The sequence below is a fragment of the Acomys russatus genome, chromosome 29, assembly GCF_903995435.1.
Source record: "Acomys russatus chromosome 29, mAcoRus1.1, whole genome shotgun sequence".
Lineage (NCBI taxonomy): Eukaryota > Metazoa > Chordata > Mammalia > Rodentia > Muridae > Acomys > Acomys russatus.
In genome coordinates this window covers 24,378,543-24,397,571 of record NC_067165.1, presented here as the reverse complement: position 1 = coordinate 24,397,571, position 19,029 = coordinate 24,378,543, and the positions used below count along the sequence as shown (strand labels likewise).

At 53.2% G+C, this 19,029-nt stretch overlaps 1 protein-coding gene across 1 annotated transcript in view; it reads right to left on the bottom strand.

The window, feature by feature from the left end:
• Window positions 1–1,946: 1,946 nt before the first annotated feature.
• Window positions 1,947–19,029, bottom strand: part of Col16a1 (collagen type XVI alpha 1 chain) — a 55,852-nt gene continuing 38,769 nt past the window's right edge. Inside the window, exons 54-72 of the mRNA XM_051171632.1 lie at window positions 17,538–17,582; window positions 17,364–17,417; window positions 17,152–17,187; window positions 16,659–16,721; window positions 14,448–14,519; window positions 14,227–14,280; window positions 13,421–13,465; window positions 13,180–13,224; window positions 12,844–12,897; window positions 12,226–12,279; window positions 9,435–9,485; window positions 9,103–9,192; window positions 7,336–7,371; window positions 6,239–6,283; window positions 4,963–5,151; window positions 4,560–4,626; window positions 3,695–3,874; window positions 3,343–3,420; window positions 1,947–2,305 (exon numbers count right to left, since the gene is read on the bottom strand). Coding sequence (XP_051027589.1) covers window positions 2,112–2,305; window positions 3,343–3,420; window positions 3,695–3,874; window positions 4,560–4,626; window positions 4,963–5,151; window positions 6,239–6,283; window positions 7,336–7,371; window positions 9,103–9,192; window positions 9,435–9,485; window positions 12,226–12,279; window positions 12,844–12,897; window positions 13,180–13,224; window positions 13,421–13,465; window positions 14,227–14,280; window positions 14,448–14,519; window positions 16,659–16,721; window positions 17,152–17,187; window positions 17,364–17,417; window positions 17,538–17,582 — 1,452 coding nt within the window. The 3' untranslated portion in view covers window positions 1,947–2,111. The remainder of the gene's footprint in view (window positions 2,306–3,342; window positions 3,421–3,694; window positions 3,875–4,559; window positions 4,627–4,962; window positions 5,152–6,238; window positions 6,284–7,335; window positions 7,372–9,102; window positions 9,193–9,434; window positions 9,486–12,225; window positions 12,280–12,843; window positions 12,898–13,179; window positions 13,225–13,420; window positions 13,466–14,226; window positions 14,281–14,447; window positions 14,520–16,658; window positions 16,722–17,151; window positions 17,188–17,363; window positions 17,418–17,537; window positions 17,583–19,029) is intronic.

The window sequence follows — 19,029 nt, the reverse complement described above, 5'->3', positions numbered from 1 at the left end:
CAAACTAGGAAGAGGAAATGGACTCATATTAGACCTTGTCAATCCGAATGATCTCTGTGTTGCCTTGAAAGTCTGGAACAGCCTGAGGAGTGGAGACAGAAGCACAACGGGGCTGGGGATGTGACAAGCTGCCAAAGGAGCGTGGAAGGGACCCCCCCCCCCTTTTCCTGCAGCTTCCCAGCTCCTGAGTTGATGAGCAAGATGCACAGATTTTTTTTTTCTGCTGACCACAGAAGAAGAGACTATAAAACCCAGCCTCCCGTCTGCTTCTTCATGGTCCAAGAAAATACAGCAATTTCAAACTCCAGAGAGACAGGCACTCAAACTGTGAAAGCTTCAGCCTAGCCTGTCATAGAATCCCACAAAGAGCAGCACGGTTTGACTCAGGAAGAAGAGTGAAGGAGGCGCTGTTCCTAAGGATTGATTCTCCAGTGACCCTCAAAAGGGCGTGAGTTTGATGTCTCTCATGCCTGTCTCCCCCCTCTGGCCTTCAGAGCGAACCTGCTCGATTCAACAGCTGGTCCTCGCTTCTTTTTCTTTCTACTTGTGCCAACAGGCTCCTGGTCTCTGGGACCCATCACCAGCTTGCCTCACAGGCTGGGCTGAGAGTGAAAGCCAGCCCTCCTGTGGGAGCGCCTTGACATCTGTCCTTGTCCACTGTCCAAAACCTGGATGCTCCATCAGGGCGATGATGATGTATTTGCTGTTGAACATTTCCTGTTAGAACCAGAGTTAACAGAGAATTGCTGGTGAGAGATGAAAAGAGAATCAACTCTCCTGTATATCTCAAAAACAGCACGGGAGACACTTGGCAGGCTCAGGAGCATAGTCTGGCCACGTGCACACCTCTGTCTCAGGCAGGGGAAAAAAAAAATAGGGCAAAGGTTCTGAAGAGCCACCCATAGGCTGGTACCAAAGCAGAGAAGGGACTGTTCAAAAATGTGCTGAAATGCCAGCTCCAGAGAGATATGACAGCCAGCTTGAAGGCTTCAGGCACTTTGGATAAACATCTAGACTTTGAGTTCATTTCTGAGCCTGCTCTGTGATCCCTTTGAAGTTTATCCAACTTGAATAAGCCCTCCAGAAAGCCGGGGCCAGTAAAATAGGCTTTCTTTGGAAGTCCCCCTGGATTTGCCTTGTTGCTTTCTCCTAGGGCAGGCAGCCCATCAGGACCCGCGATCTGAGGAGCGGAGAAGAAAGGCACTGGAGACAGCCCGTTCCTATAATATTCAGTTCATTGTTTTCTTCTTTTCTTCCTGTCTTTTTTACATACGGAGGGCACAGCAGATGGAAAGCCCCCGGTGGACTTGGGAGACCACAAGCTTAGATCTAACCGTGGCTTGCCTGGGACCTCTTCTCAGCGATCTAACCCCAGCTATTTCTGAAGGCCCAGCCTGAGATGCACATCACTATTTGAAGTCTAGGAAGTCTCCGCCTGAAGCTGGGAAGTCGGTAACAGAGCCTGGCGTGGGCACAGGCTAGAGGCTCCATCTCATTTCCCAGAGGAGCACCCCCTGGCTACCTAGGCATCTTTCCCCCTTTCTGTGCAGGTTTTCTACTCATGAAATTACTGGAGCATTGAGAAGTGGCTGCATGCATGGAGGGGTGTCCGGGTGGATGAGCACACCTCAGCTCTGGGTGACATCTCCCTAGGTGCAAGCTGGCTCAGCTTTAGGTCACACAAAGAATGAGTGCTAAATACTGGGTTCATTTGGGAAGCAAATAGGGAGCAGCCTTTTTGAGCTGGACTGGGTGGGGGGGTTCTCCAAACCTGCTATTGGTTCATTCAGAGGCTAAGCTAGTGCTTCTTCCCTGGGACTGCCTGGAGAGAGAGCAGGGTAAGTGGACATCCCAAGCATAGCAACACAAACCTGCAGGCTGGCCAAGACCTTGACGGATACACCCTTTTATAACCTGGGCCCAAATGACAGAGAAGATGCAGCTCAACACCAGGGGAACCCCATAGAAGTGAGGTTACAAATAATTTTGTTTATTGTTTAAAAAAATATCAACAAACAAGAATAGTACAAACATTCACAACCCATCAGAGTCCTGTAAGCTTTGGCCGTTTATTCCTAATGGAATCCTTCACCTCAGCACCGGTGGTGCATTCAGCCAAAAGGCCCCTTTATGGGTGGATACTGCTGCTCCACTGGCATGGCCCCAAAGCAGTCTGAGGGGTTGCAGTGGCCAGCCTTTCCTGGCTGGCCCATGGGACCTGGGGGACCGGGGATGCCAGGAATGCCTTGCTGGCCCATTGGCCCTGTTTCTCCCATCTTGCCATAACCTGGAGGGCCTTGAGGACCTAAAGAGAGAAGAGCCACAGAAAAGAAATCAGGAGACCCAGATGACAAGACGAGACAATGGTTGTGACATGTGACACCTTCATTTCATACACATTTGCCAGGTTGAGGCATGCTGCCGTGAGACCTGTCTGCTTCTTGCATTGATTTCACACAGACACCACACCTCTGGCTAGTGTTAGTGGGAGTATCTGTGTACCAGGAAAAGGACAGAGAGTTTTCAATACATACATCATTGTATCCACAAACTACTTCTGAGGAAATGGTATAGGCTCAGAAAGTCACTCAGGGGTAATACCCATGGGGTAAGTAGTGAAGCTGGGCCTCATAGCTAGGTCATCAGGCTTTGACTACTCTCAATCCTCTTGGAGAATGACTTTAAAAAAAAAAAAAAGAAATTAGCCAGGCAGTGGTGGTGCATGCCTTTAATCATAGCACTTGGGAGGTAGAGGTAGGTGGATCTCCGAGGCCAGCCTGGTCTATAAAGTGAGTCCAGGACAGCCAAGGCTACACAGAGAAACCCTGTCTTGAAAAACCATATATATTATTAAGTATACAATGTTTTGCCTGAATGTATGCCTGCAGGCCAGAAGAGGGGACCAGATCTCATTATAGAGGGTTGTGAGCCACATGTCATTGCTGGGAATTGAACTCAGGACCTTTGGAAAAGCAGGCAGTGCTCTTAACCTCTGAGCTATCTCTCTAGCCCTGGAGAAGGACTCTTGATGGCTTAAAGAACCTCATCAACATCACAGGGCCAATAGGGTACCAAACAGGCCTTGGACTAGGGGTTCTGGTCCATACACATGCAATCCCCACCACACTGCATCATGCAAGCCTAGCTTAGGACAGAGGCAGAGGCTCAGTCACACTCTCCACTCCTCCCCCTCAGCCCTTGAACTGGGAGCATTTCTGTAAGTAGTAATTAGGCTGGCACTGTTTGGTGTTCTACTCGGTTATGTTGTCATAAAGAAATGTGCGTTGGGAGTCGGGCCCCTGCTGTTCTGGATTCATGCTCTTAAAGGCTGGGTTCTCCTACCTGGGAGGCCAGGGAGACCATTTTCTCCTGCGATGCCAACACCAATGTCTCCCTTTTCACCCTTGGTACCAGGCAGTCCTAAGACAAAAGAAATGAAGTTAAGTCCTGCCCCTAAACAAAAATGGCAGCCACATGATTTGAGACACACACACACATACACACACACACACACACACACACACACACACACACACACACCCCACACACACCACACACACACCACACACACACATACCACACACACACACACACCCCACACACACCACACACACACATACCACACACACACACACACCATATTCACAACAGTCAGCCCTCATAGACGCCCTGGAGACCCTGAAGGTAGAGCTACCTCTTATTCCTGGCAAACCTTGCCGTCCTTCTCGGCCTATCTGACCAGGGAGCCCAGGTGACCCTGGAGCACCTGGCCGGCCTGGGGAACCATCCTTCCCGGGAGGCCCTGGCCGGCCTGGAGCTGCTGCAGCCATCTCCATGGGGAACTGCATCCTGGAGGTGTAGTAAGCGATCCTCTCTGAAAACAAAGACAAAGGTCAGGTCCCTGGGTGACCAGGCACCTGAGTGACTGTAGATGCTGCAGACACGCCACCAGCATGGGACGGCCTTTGGCTGAGTATCAGGATGGGGAGAGTGAGCTGGTCTCTTGAAGGAGGTCTTAGACTATGGCCTCCACATGCTTTCCCATGTAGATCTTTCAGAAGTGCAGACCTGGCATCTCATCTAGCCACCGTCCCTGGTTCACCACCAGCTTCAGAATATGGTCCAGACAGGTCTCTTTCCCAAGCAGGATGCCCAGCATCCATGTCCCCTGCCCCCATCCCCACCCCGAGTCCACAGCACACAGACAGGAAAAAAAAAAAAACCACTTCAAACCCCAGCAGCACCTTCTACCTGCTGCGCCCCTCTCCCCACAGCTCCCTCCACACAGGGCTCAATTGAAATCGGCTTTCTTAACCTCCTTTGCTCAAGTAGGGGATCAGGAGGGCAGAAGAGAACCAATCTATCTCTGAGCAGAGCAGGTGCCAAGGAAGGTCTGATGGATAGGTGAACACGTGCCTGTCACCCTGCTGTCTGTAAATGTGTGGGGGGTGGACAGGGGAGGACACTGAAGCTTTAAGGAGAAGGCAGGCAGGGCTGGGTGAAGAAGTAACTGGGAAGGGCAGGCATTGCCCACTGCCACCCAGCCAGCTGCCAATTACCATCAAACATTTTAATGATCTCTTGTCTGATGAACCTCTTGATGTCATCATAATTCATCGTGTCTCCCTGAGGAAAGAGAGAGAAACCTGGCCTCAATTATATGTCCGCGCTTGGCACTTTCCCAGTGAATAAGACTTGATTTCCAGAAATAAAGGATGGCGAGGAGGGCAAAGGTCCTGGGAACCTCCTGCAGAGTCTTAATCCAAAGTGCTACCCACATTGAAATAATACATGTCTTGTGCTAAAAAGGCAGTTTGGGGTGGGAGGGACACCTGTAGCTCCCCCCTTCCTCACAAAGAACTAGGAGCCAGCCAAGCTCTTTCCTGCAGGATGTTAGGAGTTTCTAAAGTGACCATGTGCCTGCCCTATGGGATGTGCCTGACCGTGGTTGCCTCCCCTTACCATAGAGCCTGGTAAGCCAGGCAGTCCAGGGCTCCCTGCAGGCCCTGGGGACCCAGGGTGGCCTCTCTCTCCTGCAGGACCTGGTGGCCCAACAGGACCCATGGAACCGCTTTTGCCAGGCCCCCCAGGCATGCCAGATCTTCCCTTCTCTCCTGCTTGGCCCTTCTGTCCTGCAGGTCCTGGGTCACCCTACAAGGACAAGTCAAGGCACAGCATTACCAACAGTTTCTTTTTCTTCTTTTTCTTTTTGCATTTTAAATGTAAATTATTCATCTTACATCCTGATTGTTATCCCCTCACTTGTATCTTCCAGCTCCCTCTCCCTCCCTCTTTAACCCTAATCCTCCCCCCCAGGCCTATGACAGAGGGGACCTCCTCCCCCACCATATGATCACAGCCTATCAGGTCTCATCTGGATAGCCTGCACCAGGCCTCCCCACCAAGGGAAAGTGGTCAAATAGGGGGCACCAGAGTTCATGCCAGAGTCAGTCCCTGCTCTCCACACAACTGTGGAGAATGCCCATCCATTACCAACTGTTTCTAAGTCTATGTCACAATGTATCAACAACCTGCCCTTCCCCAAGTGCCCAGTATCTCCCACTGGACTGTGGCTACAGTGATACACTGATGTGCCCTTGCCTCACCCCTTCCAAGGGCAATGCTTCCACAAGGCAGTGCTGGCATCACTGTTAGCTGGGAAATGCTTGTGGCTCCCACATGCCCTTGGTAGGACGGGCCCCTTCCTTGCCTAGGACCATTCGTAATGTCCTTTTCACACACCTTCATTGGCCTTCTCTTGCCAGCTGTAGCTGCCTGTTTCTCTTAGCTTGAATCTGTGGTCTGGACCGCCCCCTCCCCAGCCTCAGCACTCCAATGGGAAGCCCTCTCCTCTCCTCAGCTGGAATACGCCTGCCCTTTCTGCAGCCTTCCTCACTTCCAGTTAGAGTTAGGAGCCCTTCCTGGGGTCCCTCAGCACGGGCTTCTTCAAAATTTGCCCTACTCTAGTGTCTGTGTCTAGGCACAGAGAATGTCATTGTTCAGGGACTTCTATTTACCTCACCCCAGACCAACCCAGAGGCCCTGGAGTGAGCCAGAGTGGGCAATGACTAGAAGATTAAAGAGATTTCCGTGTCCCCCCCCCAAACATAGACGGGACAGTCCAAGGTGAGGTCACATCTCCCTTTCCTACCCATTGGCCACCTTAGGCCTACTCTGTGGCTAAACTCGCAGCTTGGCATTCCCAAATACTTCTCAAACCCAGCCAGTGCCTGCTTACCTTTGGGCCTGGAGCTCCATGGAGCCCCTGCTGTCCCGGAGGTCCCTATAAGTAAGCACAAGTTCAGGGTCAAGTCTGGGCAGCTTCCCTAAGGCTCTCTGGGGGTGCGGGTGGGTCACATGCAGTGGGAAAACCACCTTCTCCCACCCTCAGATCCTGGTTGTGTCCAGCTAGGCTGTGTGAGAAAGGATGACAGTTTCCCTGCCAACCGGGGACAGGGGTGGGGGGGTGGGTAGGGCTGACAGCTGGGAGGGAGGATGATGTCCCCTGGGGCATGGCCTTGTTTGATAGCGTTGGCCTGGTCCCTCATCACAGATGAACAGATGTGACAAGAAGTCAGAGTGGGAGGCCAGTCTGAAACAGCGGAGGGCCTGGCAGGAGCCAGGGCCCGGGGAGCCTTTGCTTGGAATTTGTCATCACTACTCTCTCTGACTGGAAGCAGGGTCCCTTAATTCCATTAGACCAACAAGAGATACCAGCTTCTTACATGTAATTAGCACTTGGGATCTGCGGGGGACTGGTTCCAGGATCGCCATGGATCCCCAAGTCTGTCTCAAGTCCCATTTGTAAAATGGTGTGACCGTTGGCCATAACCTACATGTACCTGCCTGCATGCTCTACATCATCTCTAGATTACTCAACAATAGCTACCACAGTGTAAACGCTGCACAGTGTTGACATACTGTATTGCTTAGCAAATAATGATAAGCAGGGGGGGGGGGGTGAGGAAGGGGGGAGTGCCCCAGCGTGGTGGTACACACCTATGTTCTAGGGAGGCCAAAGCAGCAGGATCGTAAGTTCGAGGCCAGTTTGGGGGTATAAAGTTCTAGGCCAGCATGGGTACAAAGTCTCAACAAAACAAAAAAACCAAAGAACGAAACCGTCTGTATCAGTATATATTCAATACACCTGCGATTTTCCCCTGAATATTTTCAACCAACTTGAGATTGATTGGGTTTCTTGTTGTGGGAACTGCGGGTGTAGATTCTGTAGGAGAGAGTCTGTGCCCACTTAGTGTGCTTACTGAGGGGACGAGGACTAGAAAATGAGTCAGGAAGGGATGTCCCCAAGGGAGAGGGAGAAGGATGCAACGGTACCTCTTTGCCAGCTGCGCCGTCTGACCCAGGTTCTCCCTGAGGAGCAGAGGGCATCGAAAACATGAGTTGTCACCCAACACAGCCTCCTGGGCCTCACACCCTGCCCCACTCTTCTCTTTGGTCCCAACGAGGAGCCCTGATCCTGCAGTTCCCGCACCCAATCCCCCACACCCTCCCCCCAGCCTTCCTGAGCTAGACCTAGGTGCCCTTTCTTGAAATCTGTACGCAGTCCCTGGCTCTGAGAGAGCATTCAATGTTTGCTGAGGAACCACATGAACAGTGAGACCCTTGTCCTCCGTGAGACCCTTGTCCTCCATGAGACTGGCCAGGACAAGCTGACGACCTCCCTTCCCCGTGACACCACGGCAAATGTTGTCCAGCTCTGAACCCCTGCCTAGGCCCTTCTGGTGGGCTGCGGGAGAAGAGAAATCTGTGATAGCAGGACAAGGAGTGGACAAATCCAAGGCCCTGGGCAGCTCCTGAGTCTGTGGGTAGGGAGGGAGCCAGGAAGTGAGGACGTCTTCAGGGACAGTGGGCAGAGTTCAAGGTGAGCAGGAGTGCTGACCCCAGGCCCTTTGGGAAATGGGCCTAGTGAGCATGCCCACATGACTGGAGCCATCCATCTCAGCAGGGCCTACCAGCCCTAGTCTGCTACTGTGCCCTGGCAGAGAGTCTGCCTGGTGGGAAGCCACTGTCATGGAAACCTGAGCCCCCTTCCTTGGCTTCCCAGAAGCTTTGCATCCCTGAGACAAGTAGTCAGCTCCACCTCCTGAGGTTTGCCTCTCTAGAGCTCTATACAGGGAAAGCTCCACAGGTTGGCTAAGGGGTGCAAACTGTGCAATGGAGCAGGCTGGGGATCAAGTCTCAGCTCTTCCTTTTACTAGCTGTGTGACTTGGAGCAAATCAATTCAGCCACGCTGAGCTCTCATTTCCTCGTCTGAATGCCCAGGGACAATTGCACCTCCATATACTGTTGCAGAACACCTTAAGAAAACACACATCCAAGCCGGGGCGTGGTGGCGCACGCCTTTAATCCCAGCACTTGGGAGGCAGAGGCAGGTGGTTCTTTGTGAGTTCGAGGCCAGCCTGGCCTACAAAGTGAGTCCAGGACAGCCAAGGCTACACAGAGAAACCCTGTCTCAAAAATGCCCCCCCCCCCGCCACAAAAAAAAAAAAAAAAAAAAAAAAGAAAGAAAAGAAAAGAAAAGAAAAAAAGAAAACACACATCCAACCTAAGCTAAGGCTCACTTCGGCCTAGCCAGGGACCAATACAGCTTCATTCTGAGTGCTAAATGGGCTGAGATCAAGGCTGGCTTCTGAGGAGCTCAGTAAGTTACTGTAATAATGTGCTGTGTTTCTGGTTCCTGATATTTTCTGTAGTTACAAGCTCTACTGGGCCAGGGGCAGGGCCAGGGGCAGGAGCAGGGGAGAGGCCAGGGGCAAGGGCAAGGCCAGGGCCAGGGCCAGGGCCAGGGGCAGGGGCAGGGGCAGGGGCAGAGGTAACACATGGACCAAGGCTTCTCTTTCTGATACCTTGTCAGGTTGGTGGTGTGTCTTCAGAGGCAGTGCTCTTGTCTGCAGCTGGCTCAGTGCTGGCTTTGCAGGGCTCGTCTTTTTTTTTTAATGCCATACAATCCCCGGATGTAGGCCCCGTGTAGCCGCTCTGCCATGCTAACAACCCTCTCTTTCTCTAAGGACCCCAGGTGTGCTATGCAAAGCCAAACGGTCCTTTCCCCTGGCCTGAGCTATAAGGATGTGGAGTCTTACCGGTGGGCCTGGGTGTCCAGGTGTACCAGGCTGGCCTGGGAGGCCAGCCAAGCCCCTTTCTCCAGGGGCTCCCTGATCTCCTTTCATGCCCTAAAACAATAGGATGAAGATCAGTGGAGAGTAGGAGACGCAGAACCCACAAAGCCAGAGGCAGACCCCTCACCATGTTCCAGAGGCCAGACCCAGAGGGGCAGGTAGCATGCCTGCACCTGTGGCGTGGCCCTAGGATGGCCGTGAGCTACCTCCCAAGCCCCTTTGCCTCATCCCAAAAGAGTGATGTTGTCTGGAGGGGGGCCCGCAGGGGGTGGGGGTGGCAGGGTAAAGTCATTCACCATGGTGGAGATCCCAGGTGGACCTGGCTGGCCTGGAGGCCCCTGTGGCCCCTGAGAAGAAGAAGAAGAAGAAGAGAGTCAAAGGATGGAATGGACTTTAACAAAAAGCCCGGGCTGAGGGGAGTTAGGCGGCAAGAACATCCCCACACCGCATTGCCTGTGTTCTCTTCCATCCTTTCTTTCTTTCTTTCTTTTTTTAAGATTTATTTATTTATTATTATGTATACAATGTTCTGCCTGCTTGTACACCTTAGGCCAGAAGAGGGCATCAGATCACATCATAGATGGTTGTGAGCCACCATGTGGTTGCTGGGAATTGAACTCAGGACCTCTGGAAGAGCAGTCAGTGCTCTTAACCTCCGAGCCATCTCTCCAGCCCCCTCATCCTTCCTTTCTGATCTTACACTTGAACTCCTTCCAGGAGCTCTGGTTTCAGAGCAGAGGCGGGGGAAGGGCTAAGTGTACAGGGTCCTGTGACCAGTGTTGGCTCAATGGTTGGTGCGCCCAGGCTTGTGAGGTGCAGAGGTCAAAGGCAGGAGAGAACAAAACCACTAGCCGGGGTATCTCCCATGCTTCCTGAAGGTGGGCCCAGCGTCCTGCTGTCCTATGGGGGAGGGTCTGCACAGCAAGGGTCCACATGTGTCCCCCACCTCCCACAGCCACTGAAGGGACTCCTGCTGTCTCCGAAGCCTTTTGCCAGATCACGGATCATCAGGGAGGTCCCTGGGGCAGACAAAAAAAGCCTGACCCAACATCCATATGTGAAAGCTCGGTGGCCCCTTACCCTGGGGAGCAATGACACACTAATCCCCCCAGGGATGTCCCTTCCTGACACTGCTGAGGCTGTGTCTGAAATGCCCACACTCCAGAGGTCATGTTCCTCCTCAGAACAACACCTTCTCTGAACCTAAGAACACTCAGCTCTTTCTCAGAGCATACTTCTCCACACACAGGGTAGGCCATGGTTCCTACACTGTTCATGCAAGACTCCTGGGGAGGGAATGGGTCATCGCTGGGACCAGTACATAGCAGGGGACCTGGGTTAGACAGAGCGATGACAGGAGGAACCCAGGAGGTCCTCATCCACAGCCCCCCCTCCCCCGACCCTCTACCCTCTACCATGAGTCTCTACTGAGGCTGCCATTCAGTGTGTGACTCTCTCATATTTACTGTGAAGGGGACTTGGGGAGACTTGGGGTGCCCAGAACGGGGCCTCTGAACTCCTTGAGATACATAAAAATGGGGACCCAAGAGTTCCTTTTTTTAATTTTTAAATTTTTTTTGTCATGAACTACTTTTAATGTTCCCGAATGCATCCTGAAAATCATACAGCTGTCCTATACTAGCACACAAGTAGGTTTTGCTTTCTCTGGAGCCCTATCTGCTTGGTGCCGTCACACTGATCAAAGGCACCAATTGGCAGTTGTTTGTGTCACTGATGAGAAAAGTGGATGGGAAATGCGACGCTACTAAATAAATGCTCTCCCCAATTCACCCTAATGGTAAAAACACCAACTGCCCACCCAGTTGCTCAGCCCAACTCCCTGGTTCCTCTGTTTCTACCACTCAGCCCTCCCTTGCCTCAGACCAAGGGAGCAAGCCATGCACCTCTAAGTATACCCCAGATCCCCTGAGCCCTCTGCTCCCCCTCCCTTCCCCCCACCCACCTGCCACTTACCAGCCCTTCCCGAGTATGCTTATGCGAGCTCCAGGCTCCTTAACCTACCTCTGAGGCATCTTTTTTGAAGCTCAACTTTTCTGGTCCTTCAAGCACTTCTTAGGCCACACTGCCCCCCCCCCCATCTTCCCGTGCCCAGGGTGAGGGTGTTTTTGAGGTCCCTCAGACACACCAAGCTCCTGGCTGCCTTTGGTTGTATGGGTCACTGTCCCTTCTGCCGGGGACTCTTCTCCCAGGCTACTCAATAGCTGGTTCCTCTCTTCGTTCTGGCTCCAGTGCAGTTATTTCTCCAGCAAGGGTTCCCCTGAGGTTCTCAACTTTCCTAATGCTGCAGCCCTTTACTACAGCTCCTCATGCTGTGGTGACCCCGCCACCACCATAAAATTATTTTCGGTGCTACTTCATAACTGTTAATTTTTCTACTGTTGTGAATCGTAATGCAAATACTGACATACAAGATATCTGATGTGAGGCTGGGCAGTGGTGGCGCACACCTTTAATCCCAGCACTTGGGAGGCAGAGGCAGGTAGATCTCTGCAAGTTCGAGGCCAGCCTGGTCTACAAAGTGAGTCCAGGACAGCCAGGGCTACACAGAGAAACCCTGTCTCAAAAAACAAAAACCAAAACAAACAAGCAAAAAAAAAAAAAAAAAAAAAAAAGATGTGTAACGCTCTGCTGCCCCCCCACCCCCAAAAGGAGTCGTGACCCACAGGTTGAGAACTGCTGCCCTAAAGCTTCCTCCTGGTTCCTCCTCCCTGTAACATCGCTCCATCCCTTGAACCTTTCTTTTACTTCTTTCCCCGTGCCTGTGGGATAAGGGCCCTTGTCTATCTGGCTCCGTGTTGTGGGCCTGATTTGGAGCAGATGGTCAATAATTACTTATTGACTAACTGAATGACTTGTCTCTGGTAAGCAAATGTGAATGTGCCCAGAGAACCCAAGAAGTGGTGAAAAGCAAAAAAAAAGCACTCAATTAGACGAGTCTAAAGCCCCCCCCATATCACTGCACGGTTGGAACAGCTCCTGTGGCCACCACCAGCTTGCCCCATTCCCACCCCCACCCCAGTGGCACCCTAATTCATAGAAACAGAAACAAGAGCAGTTTAAACTCACAAGATGCCCTGGGGGTCCTGGTCGTCCCTGGGGTCCCATGGCACCTGGCTCACCCTGAAGAGAAAGAAAGAGGTGACTCAGAAAGGGACTGACCTGCACGTGTGTACCTGCTATGGAGGAGAGGGCTGAGCAGAGCTGTGGGTGGTGGTGGCATGGAGCAATAGCTGGAGGGCCGACGGAGCTCAGAACTTTATAGAGTCTAGCCTTCCAAGGCTTAAGAAGGCCTGGCCTGCCTTTTGGGTGGTCGTCCAATGGTGCTCCTAGGGAGGGGACCAGTTTTAACTGTCAAGAGAAGGGTCAAGATGGGCAGCGAGGCGCAAAATTTCACATCAGGAGGCCAAGGAGAGAAGGCAGCCACTTTGTCACTAAGAGGGAGGAAGAGGCTACACTCTTTTTATTTTTCATTTTATTTATTGTATATGAGTACTTTATCACCAGATCACATTATAGATGTCTGTGAGCCATCATGTGGTTGCTGGGAATTGAACTCAGGACCTCTGGAAGAGCAGAGGGCACTCTTAACCACTGAGCCATCTTTCCAGCCCCGAGGCTACATTCTTGAACTTAGTGGAGCCCAAGGCTGTGTCGGAGATGCATGCACAGAACCCTGGGCCTTACCTCTGCACCTGGCCGGCCACTGCTGCCAGGAGGACCTGGTTTTCCACAGTCACCCTAAAAGACAGAGGGGACAGTAGAGTTTGGTATTTCTACCTCATGTTGACCCTGGAGCAAGGGGACTCTGCCACCTTGCCCTGGCTTTGGCCAGAGGGACTCTGGGACCCTTCAGCTGGAAGATAGCAGAGTCCTAACCCAGTGCACCAGGCCCTAGTGGCCTCAGGAAGCTAGGATGCTGGAGTAACATCTCAGCCGGGGATTGGCTGACATGCAGCAATGTCTCCCTGACACTGGGCCTGAGGAGAATAGGAAAGCCTATTGACCAGAAGTCCCCCTTACCTTAGGCCCAGGGAGGCCAGGATGCCCCGTTTTCCCCTTGAAACCCTGTAAGGGAAAACAGATGCTGTTTCTCTCACCTCCCACCCCAGATGCTCACACACTTTCCTGCTCACATTAAATCAATGAGGCCTATTGCAGTCATAGCGTGAGGAGGCCGAGGTTGTACTTGAGGACACAGAGGCTGGAAGGATAGCTGGAAGGAGGCTCAGAGCTCCCAGCTCCTTCCTGCAGCTCAACTTACCGGGGGTCCCATGAGTCCAGGAGGGCCAGCAGGACCTGGGTCCCCCTAGGGAAAGAGAAGAGAGAGCTGAGTCAGTTTGGTTCAGCTTTGTCCTAATTCATTCCCCACCCTCTCTGCCTCTCTGAATCTCCCATTCCTGGATTTCATGGAGACCTCATGGGGGCAGAGGGGGCGGACATCTCAGCCTGGCTTGGCCTCTGGGGCCTGTGAATGGGTCCCAAGGCCCCTGTGGGCCTTGCTTTTCTTTCTTTTGGTTAAGGATGGGAATTGTGCCTTTAATCCCAGCACTCGGGAGGCAGAGGCAGGTGGATCCCTGTGAGTTCGAGGCCAGCCTGGTCTATAATGCGAGTCCAGGACAGCCAAGGCTACACAGAGAGACCATGTCTCGAAAACAAAAAACAAACAAACAAAAGGAGGGGAACTGACCTTTGTGTTCCCCCTTTGCCATGCCCCCATCTGTCTCAGATTCCCCAGAAAAAATACCTCAACTGAGAAGCCAGGGCTGGCTCAGGACTGTCATGGCTACGGCCAGAGTTTTTCCAGAACCCAGCCTGCTTTTTCCAGTTGCCCCAAGTTTTTGGATATAATTGGCATCTTTGTCACCATCCTGTCTTTGGTGAGACCAATTCATCTAACCTGGGTAAATCTATTAGGAGGAGTGAGAGACCGGGGGAGTCTGATGCCAGCAGAGAGGAGGAGACATGCAAGGGAGACTTGGGTACCCTGATGAAGGTGGGTGGAGGGCTCCTCAGCTCATTCATGAGGGGAAGGAGGAAGCTCCCGCCTCCCACCCAGCCCTGTCTTACCCTCAGGCCAGGCTTGCCATCCTTCCCGTCCAGTCCATCCAGCCCAGCAGGGCCCTGCACACGGGAGAGAGGCATTTCTGGCTTAGGAGGAGGGACATCTGACCCAGCCCCATGGCCCTCTCTACCTCTTACCCAACTCACGCACACCCTTCCCATAATGCGTACACCCACACAGGTACCGGTCCCCCATCTTTGCCAGGCCCAGAGGGCCACATACTCACCTGAATCCCGGGAGGGCCTGGAGGCCCAGGGGAGCCAGGCAAGCCTGATGGGCCTCGAACCCCTTCACTGCCCTGAAACCAGAACATCCGATGACGTCAGGGCCAGGGATGCTAGGGACCCCTGGGAGTCAGGACAGTTGGGTTTCCAGCCCTACTTCTGTCTTGGCCTAACTGACATATTCTATATGCTAGCTGCCTGAGAACCTATGTCCTCATCTTCCAAGGCCCCCTTTTCCTCATTGCTTTATGGGGAGCAAGAGTTTGCTTAATCAGCCCCTTCTCAGAGTTGTCCCAGGAACCGGTACATGGGTGGGTGCATGTGTTTAATTTATATTGCTCTAATAACATGTCACGTATATGGGCTTTGATGACTCAAGATGAAAAATGTGGGGAGACTCCAGGGTTTCACGGGTCCCTCAAGGGCCATGGGCCTGCTGAAGTCCATGGCAGTGCAGTAAGTACCCCATCTGCTTTGCGAGGATGGAGCTGCAGAGCTCAAGGATATGGGGGGTGGAAGCCCATGGTGGCCAGGGCTCAGGGACAATGTCACAGGTGTGTCTCCAGATGGTAGACTCTGAAGGATGCCTGGGGTGAGGCAGGAGGAAGTGGTCACGTGTCTGCCTGACCTGGGTGTCAGGACCCTTATGGTAGGATGGATTGGAAGATGAGGTTGGGAAGTTGGGCACATGACTAGGAGGGGGCCTTGAATAGCATGCTGCACTTTGTCAAGAAACTAGTGGCTTTGAAATCACTTCTCAGTGTCCCTAGGGGTTGTTATGGGGAGCCTTGAAGCCAGGAGTATGAAGCAGGTTTCTGGCCCAGAGGATGGGACTTCAGAACCTTCTTCTGGGTCTTATATAGAGTCTCTTCTCCTGTGCCTATTTTATATGAGGCTTTACACAAACTTTTGTCTAATGAAAGGCTCGGGGACTGTAAAACAGCCTGCAAACACAGCCATAGACCCTCAGCAGCCACCGAAAGCCCAAAGCAGGGCAGCGATGAGAACAGATCGGAAGACAAGATGCTCAAAGAAAGGTTCCTATTTCCCCTGGAGAGAGGCACTGCCCTATATCTGTGTGTGTGTGTGTGTGTGTGTGTGTGTGTGTGTGTGTGTGTGTGTGTGTGTGTGTGTGTGTGTTTGGGGGGGGGGGCAGGAGGGGAATGCTGCAGAAAAAGAACACAGCTACAAGACAGAAGCCAGGGGTACTGCAATACTACCATCTGCCAGGAGGGGTCAGCACAGTTCTAGCCAATGTCAGCCCCCACAGAGAGTTGCCATGAAGCGCCTCCATCCAGCAGTTTGGGATTCACTGCAATGATCAGCCTATGCATGACTTGGCTGCCACCTCTATCCTTCATAGGGAAGGCTTGAGAGGGAGCTGACAGCCACCACAGATCCACCTATGGCTGATAGGCACTAGCTTCTGCGGGAGAAGGGGGCAGTCAAGGGACTTTGCTCTCTCTGAGACTCTGTGCCTTGGGTGCCTCCCTATCTTTTGGGTCCTTCCACTGGTTTTTCCTCACTGTACAGAGAGGAGAGGAAAGAGGCTCCCAGAGACTGCAGATGATCACGGCTCCCTATGGACCTCGTCTCCACCCAACGTTTAGAAGTCAAGCTTGGTGTCTCTGATGGGTCCCACCCAGCACCCAAGGGAGCCCCAGCTTCTGAGCCAAAAAACAGTGGGGCTATGTGCCCAGCTTATCAAGGCAGTCTCAGAGTCAACTGCTGTGGAGCTCCAAGGCTGCTATCCCTATCTTATTACAAAGTCACAGGCAAGTCCTGTGTCTTCTGGGCCCTTGGAGACCGCTTACAGGAAGAGGCACACTGCTCCTCCAGGTATGCCCTAATTCAAGGGATCCCGGTTTCATCCTTTCCTTTGGCTCCATGACCTCTCAGCTTCCTCCTGAGAGGGGAAGCTGGGCGAAGCCGGCCTGTCACAGTCCAGTTATACACCTCTCCCACTCCCTGCTTCCTTCCCCTCCCTGCCTTTGCTACTTCCCTGGCAAATGGGAGTGCAGGCTATCCAGAGGCTGTTAGAAGGTATAGGGAGGGCTAGGAGAAGGTGCCAGCGCCATCCACGGAGCCAGCGGTTGGTGGGCCCAGCCTTAAAGGCACAGCCTTGACTGTGGACTTCCTGGGGGCCTGAGCAGATTCACGGAGAGCTGCATGGCTCACATCTGTGCCTTTGGCAGATGTGGGGTTTTGCTTACCTTTTCTGCTTGGGGGCCGGGTGGGCCAGGGGCTCCAGCTTTGCCTGGGAATCCTGGGGGACCCTGTAGCAACAAAGAAGCAGGCAGGAATAAAAGTAGGCTCCTCCTGGGGCTGGAGAGACGGCTCAGGGGTTAAGAGCACTGCTGCTCTTCCCAAGGTCCTGAGCTCAATTCCCAGTAACCACACGGTGGCTCACAGCCATCTAGAATGAGATCTGGTGCCCTCTTCTGGCGTGCAGGTGTATATTCAGGCAGAGCACTGTATACTTAATAAATAAATAAATAAATAAATCTTAAAAAAAAAAAAAAAGTAGGCTACTTCTTCTCCCTCCCTTATCTGTCTGGCTCTCATGGCCACGTAGACTGTTTCTATCACCTGTTGCCCGGCCCCCCCAGCCGCCCCACCCTGCCAAGTTCACCTTCATCCAGACCTGGGCAGACCTGCTCCTCCCAACGGAAACACATTACAGGAGATTTTTCTATCTTTACTTACCGGTGGGCCTGGAAAGCCTGGCTGGCCTTGAAATCCCTAGGAGAAGAAGTGAGGAGGTCACCCCTCCACCTGGCCACTCAGTGGAGAGAGGAACAGGTCGGGTGGCCTCATGTCTATAGGCTTTGTTCCCCAAGGTGGCCAATAGGTGAGGGTCTGGGTGGGAGGGAGGGTGGGTAGCGACCAGCCCCTTCAGTCCCCCTGATATCACTTACCTGGTCACCCTTCTCCCCAGGGCTCCCCTGGGGGCCTCGCTCTCCTCGGGGACCCTGTCACCATAGAGAACAATGCAGCTGAAACCCACTCTTCCTGTCCTCGCGGGCCACAGGGAAGGGACCAGGAGGCCTCCCCCTCTGCATCTCCGTGTCCCTGCTCGCTCACTCACTCACCGCTGGACCTTGGGCACCTGGAAGGCCTTCAGATCCTGGTGGGCCCTGGGGACTCAAAGGAACAGAATCAGTCGCTCAGAAACATGAGGAATGGGGCCTGGGGGTAGGCAGGGCATGTGGTGGCAGTGCCCTCTTCACTTGGGAAGCCCCCGCCCCCCCCACCTCACCCCACCCCACCCCCACCCCACCCCCGCCACAGTTGCCTGGAACTAGCCTCCTAACTAACCCTGCTACCTCCTGGCCTGCGCCAATATGGCCAAGAAGGAACAGCTGATCTCACTTAGGCACAGCTCTGACTATGTCACTCTCTTGTTCAAAAGCCTTCCACGACTTCCCTCTGTCTCATGAGTGAGGCGTACGCCCATCCACTCATGCTGGGCTCACAGGCATCCTGTAATCTGTCACCAACCACCTTTTCCTGCCTCACTTCCTTCTCCCCGCTCCCTCTGCTGTGTTTTGCTCAGCGCAGAACCGCTGTTCCCTAAACATGCTCCCGGAGGTTCGTACCCCTAGACCTGTGCATTGCTGTTCCTTCTATTTGGAACAGCCATCATTGGTCATCTCCTTCAGTGCCTCCTGAACCCTTAGGAAACCAGTGCATAGCTTTGTCCCTGCCTGGACCCACCCCGCGACCTTGGTCTCTGTATGGACACGGTATAGCTCCTCCCACCGCATAGCTCCTCCCACCGCATAGCTCCTCCCACCGCCATTCAGAACTCTGAGAATCCTCCATGAAGACCTCGTTCTTCCTCTTCTACACAGATAGCATCTTTGTACTACCCCAGCCCCACTCCGCTCCCCCCACCCTGCAGGCTCAAGGGTCTCAACTCTCATCATTTCTACCTATCTATTCATATTTTATCCGCTTTCAGCTGCAGGCCAAGGTACACAGGGCCTGCTTTGCTCAGTGCAGAACCCTCAGGACTTGCAGCACTCAGCATGCCCAGGAGACCATCTTGTTGCAGAATAAAAGTGCGATAGTGTTGGCAGAGTCCCACGAGGCCTCGCTGACATTCGTGAGGGGGGGGGGGTGGAGAGGCAAGGCTCCACTTCTAGCTTGGCAGGTCCCGGATGTGAGAGTTGAGGTTCCTTACCACAAAGATTTGGGCTCCAGCCCAGGCCTCCCTGCTACTAACTCCCTAGCAGGCTGCAGGAGCCTGTGACCACGTGTGCTAGCAGTCCCCAGCTCCTTCAGTCAGTGTAGGAGCCCCCCATGAAGGTGGCCTCAATAGAAAAAAAAGCTCCTGGCCCTGATTTGGCAGGAGGGAGGGAATTCTGCCAGCTGACTGGGCCCTTCCCCTCCCTCAGCTGCCTTCTCTGCCCAAAGCCTGCTGGGATCTCCTCACAGCCTCTGCCTCCGCCTCCGCAGCCACCATCGTGTGCAGAGACGCAGCTGGAGTAACTCTTGGGTAGGGGCAGTGGGGGTCACAGGGGCTCCTCCTCACAGGAAAATCTCCAGCACTGTTGATGAAGGTGGCCGAGGGGTGGGGTG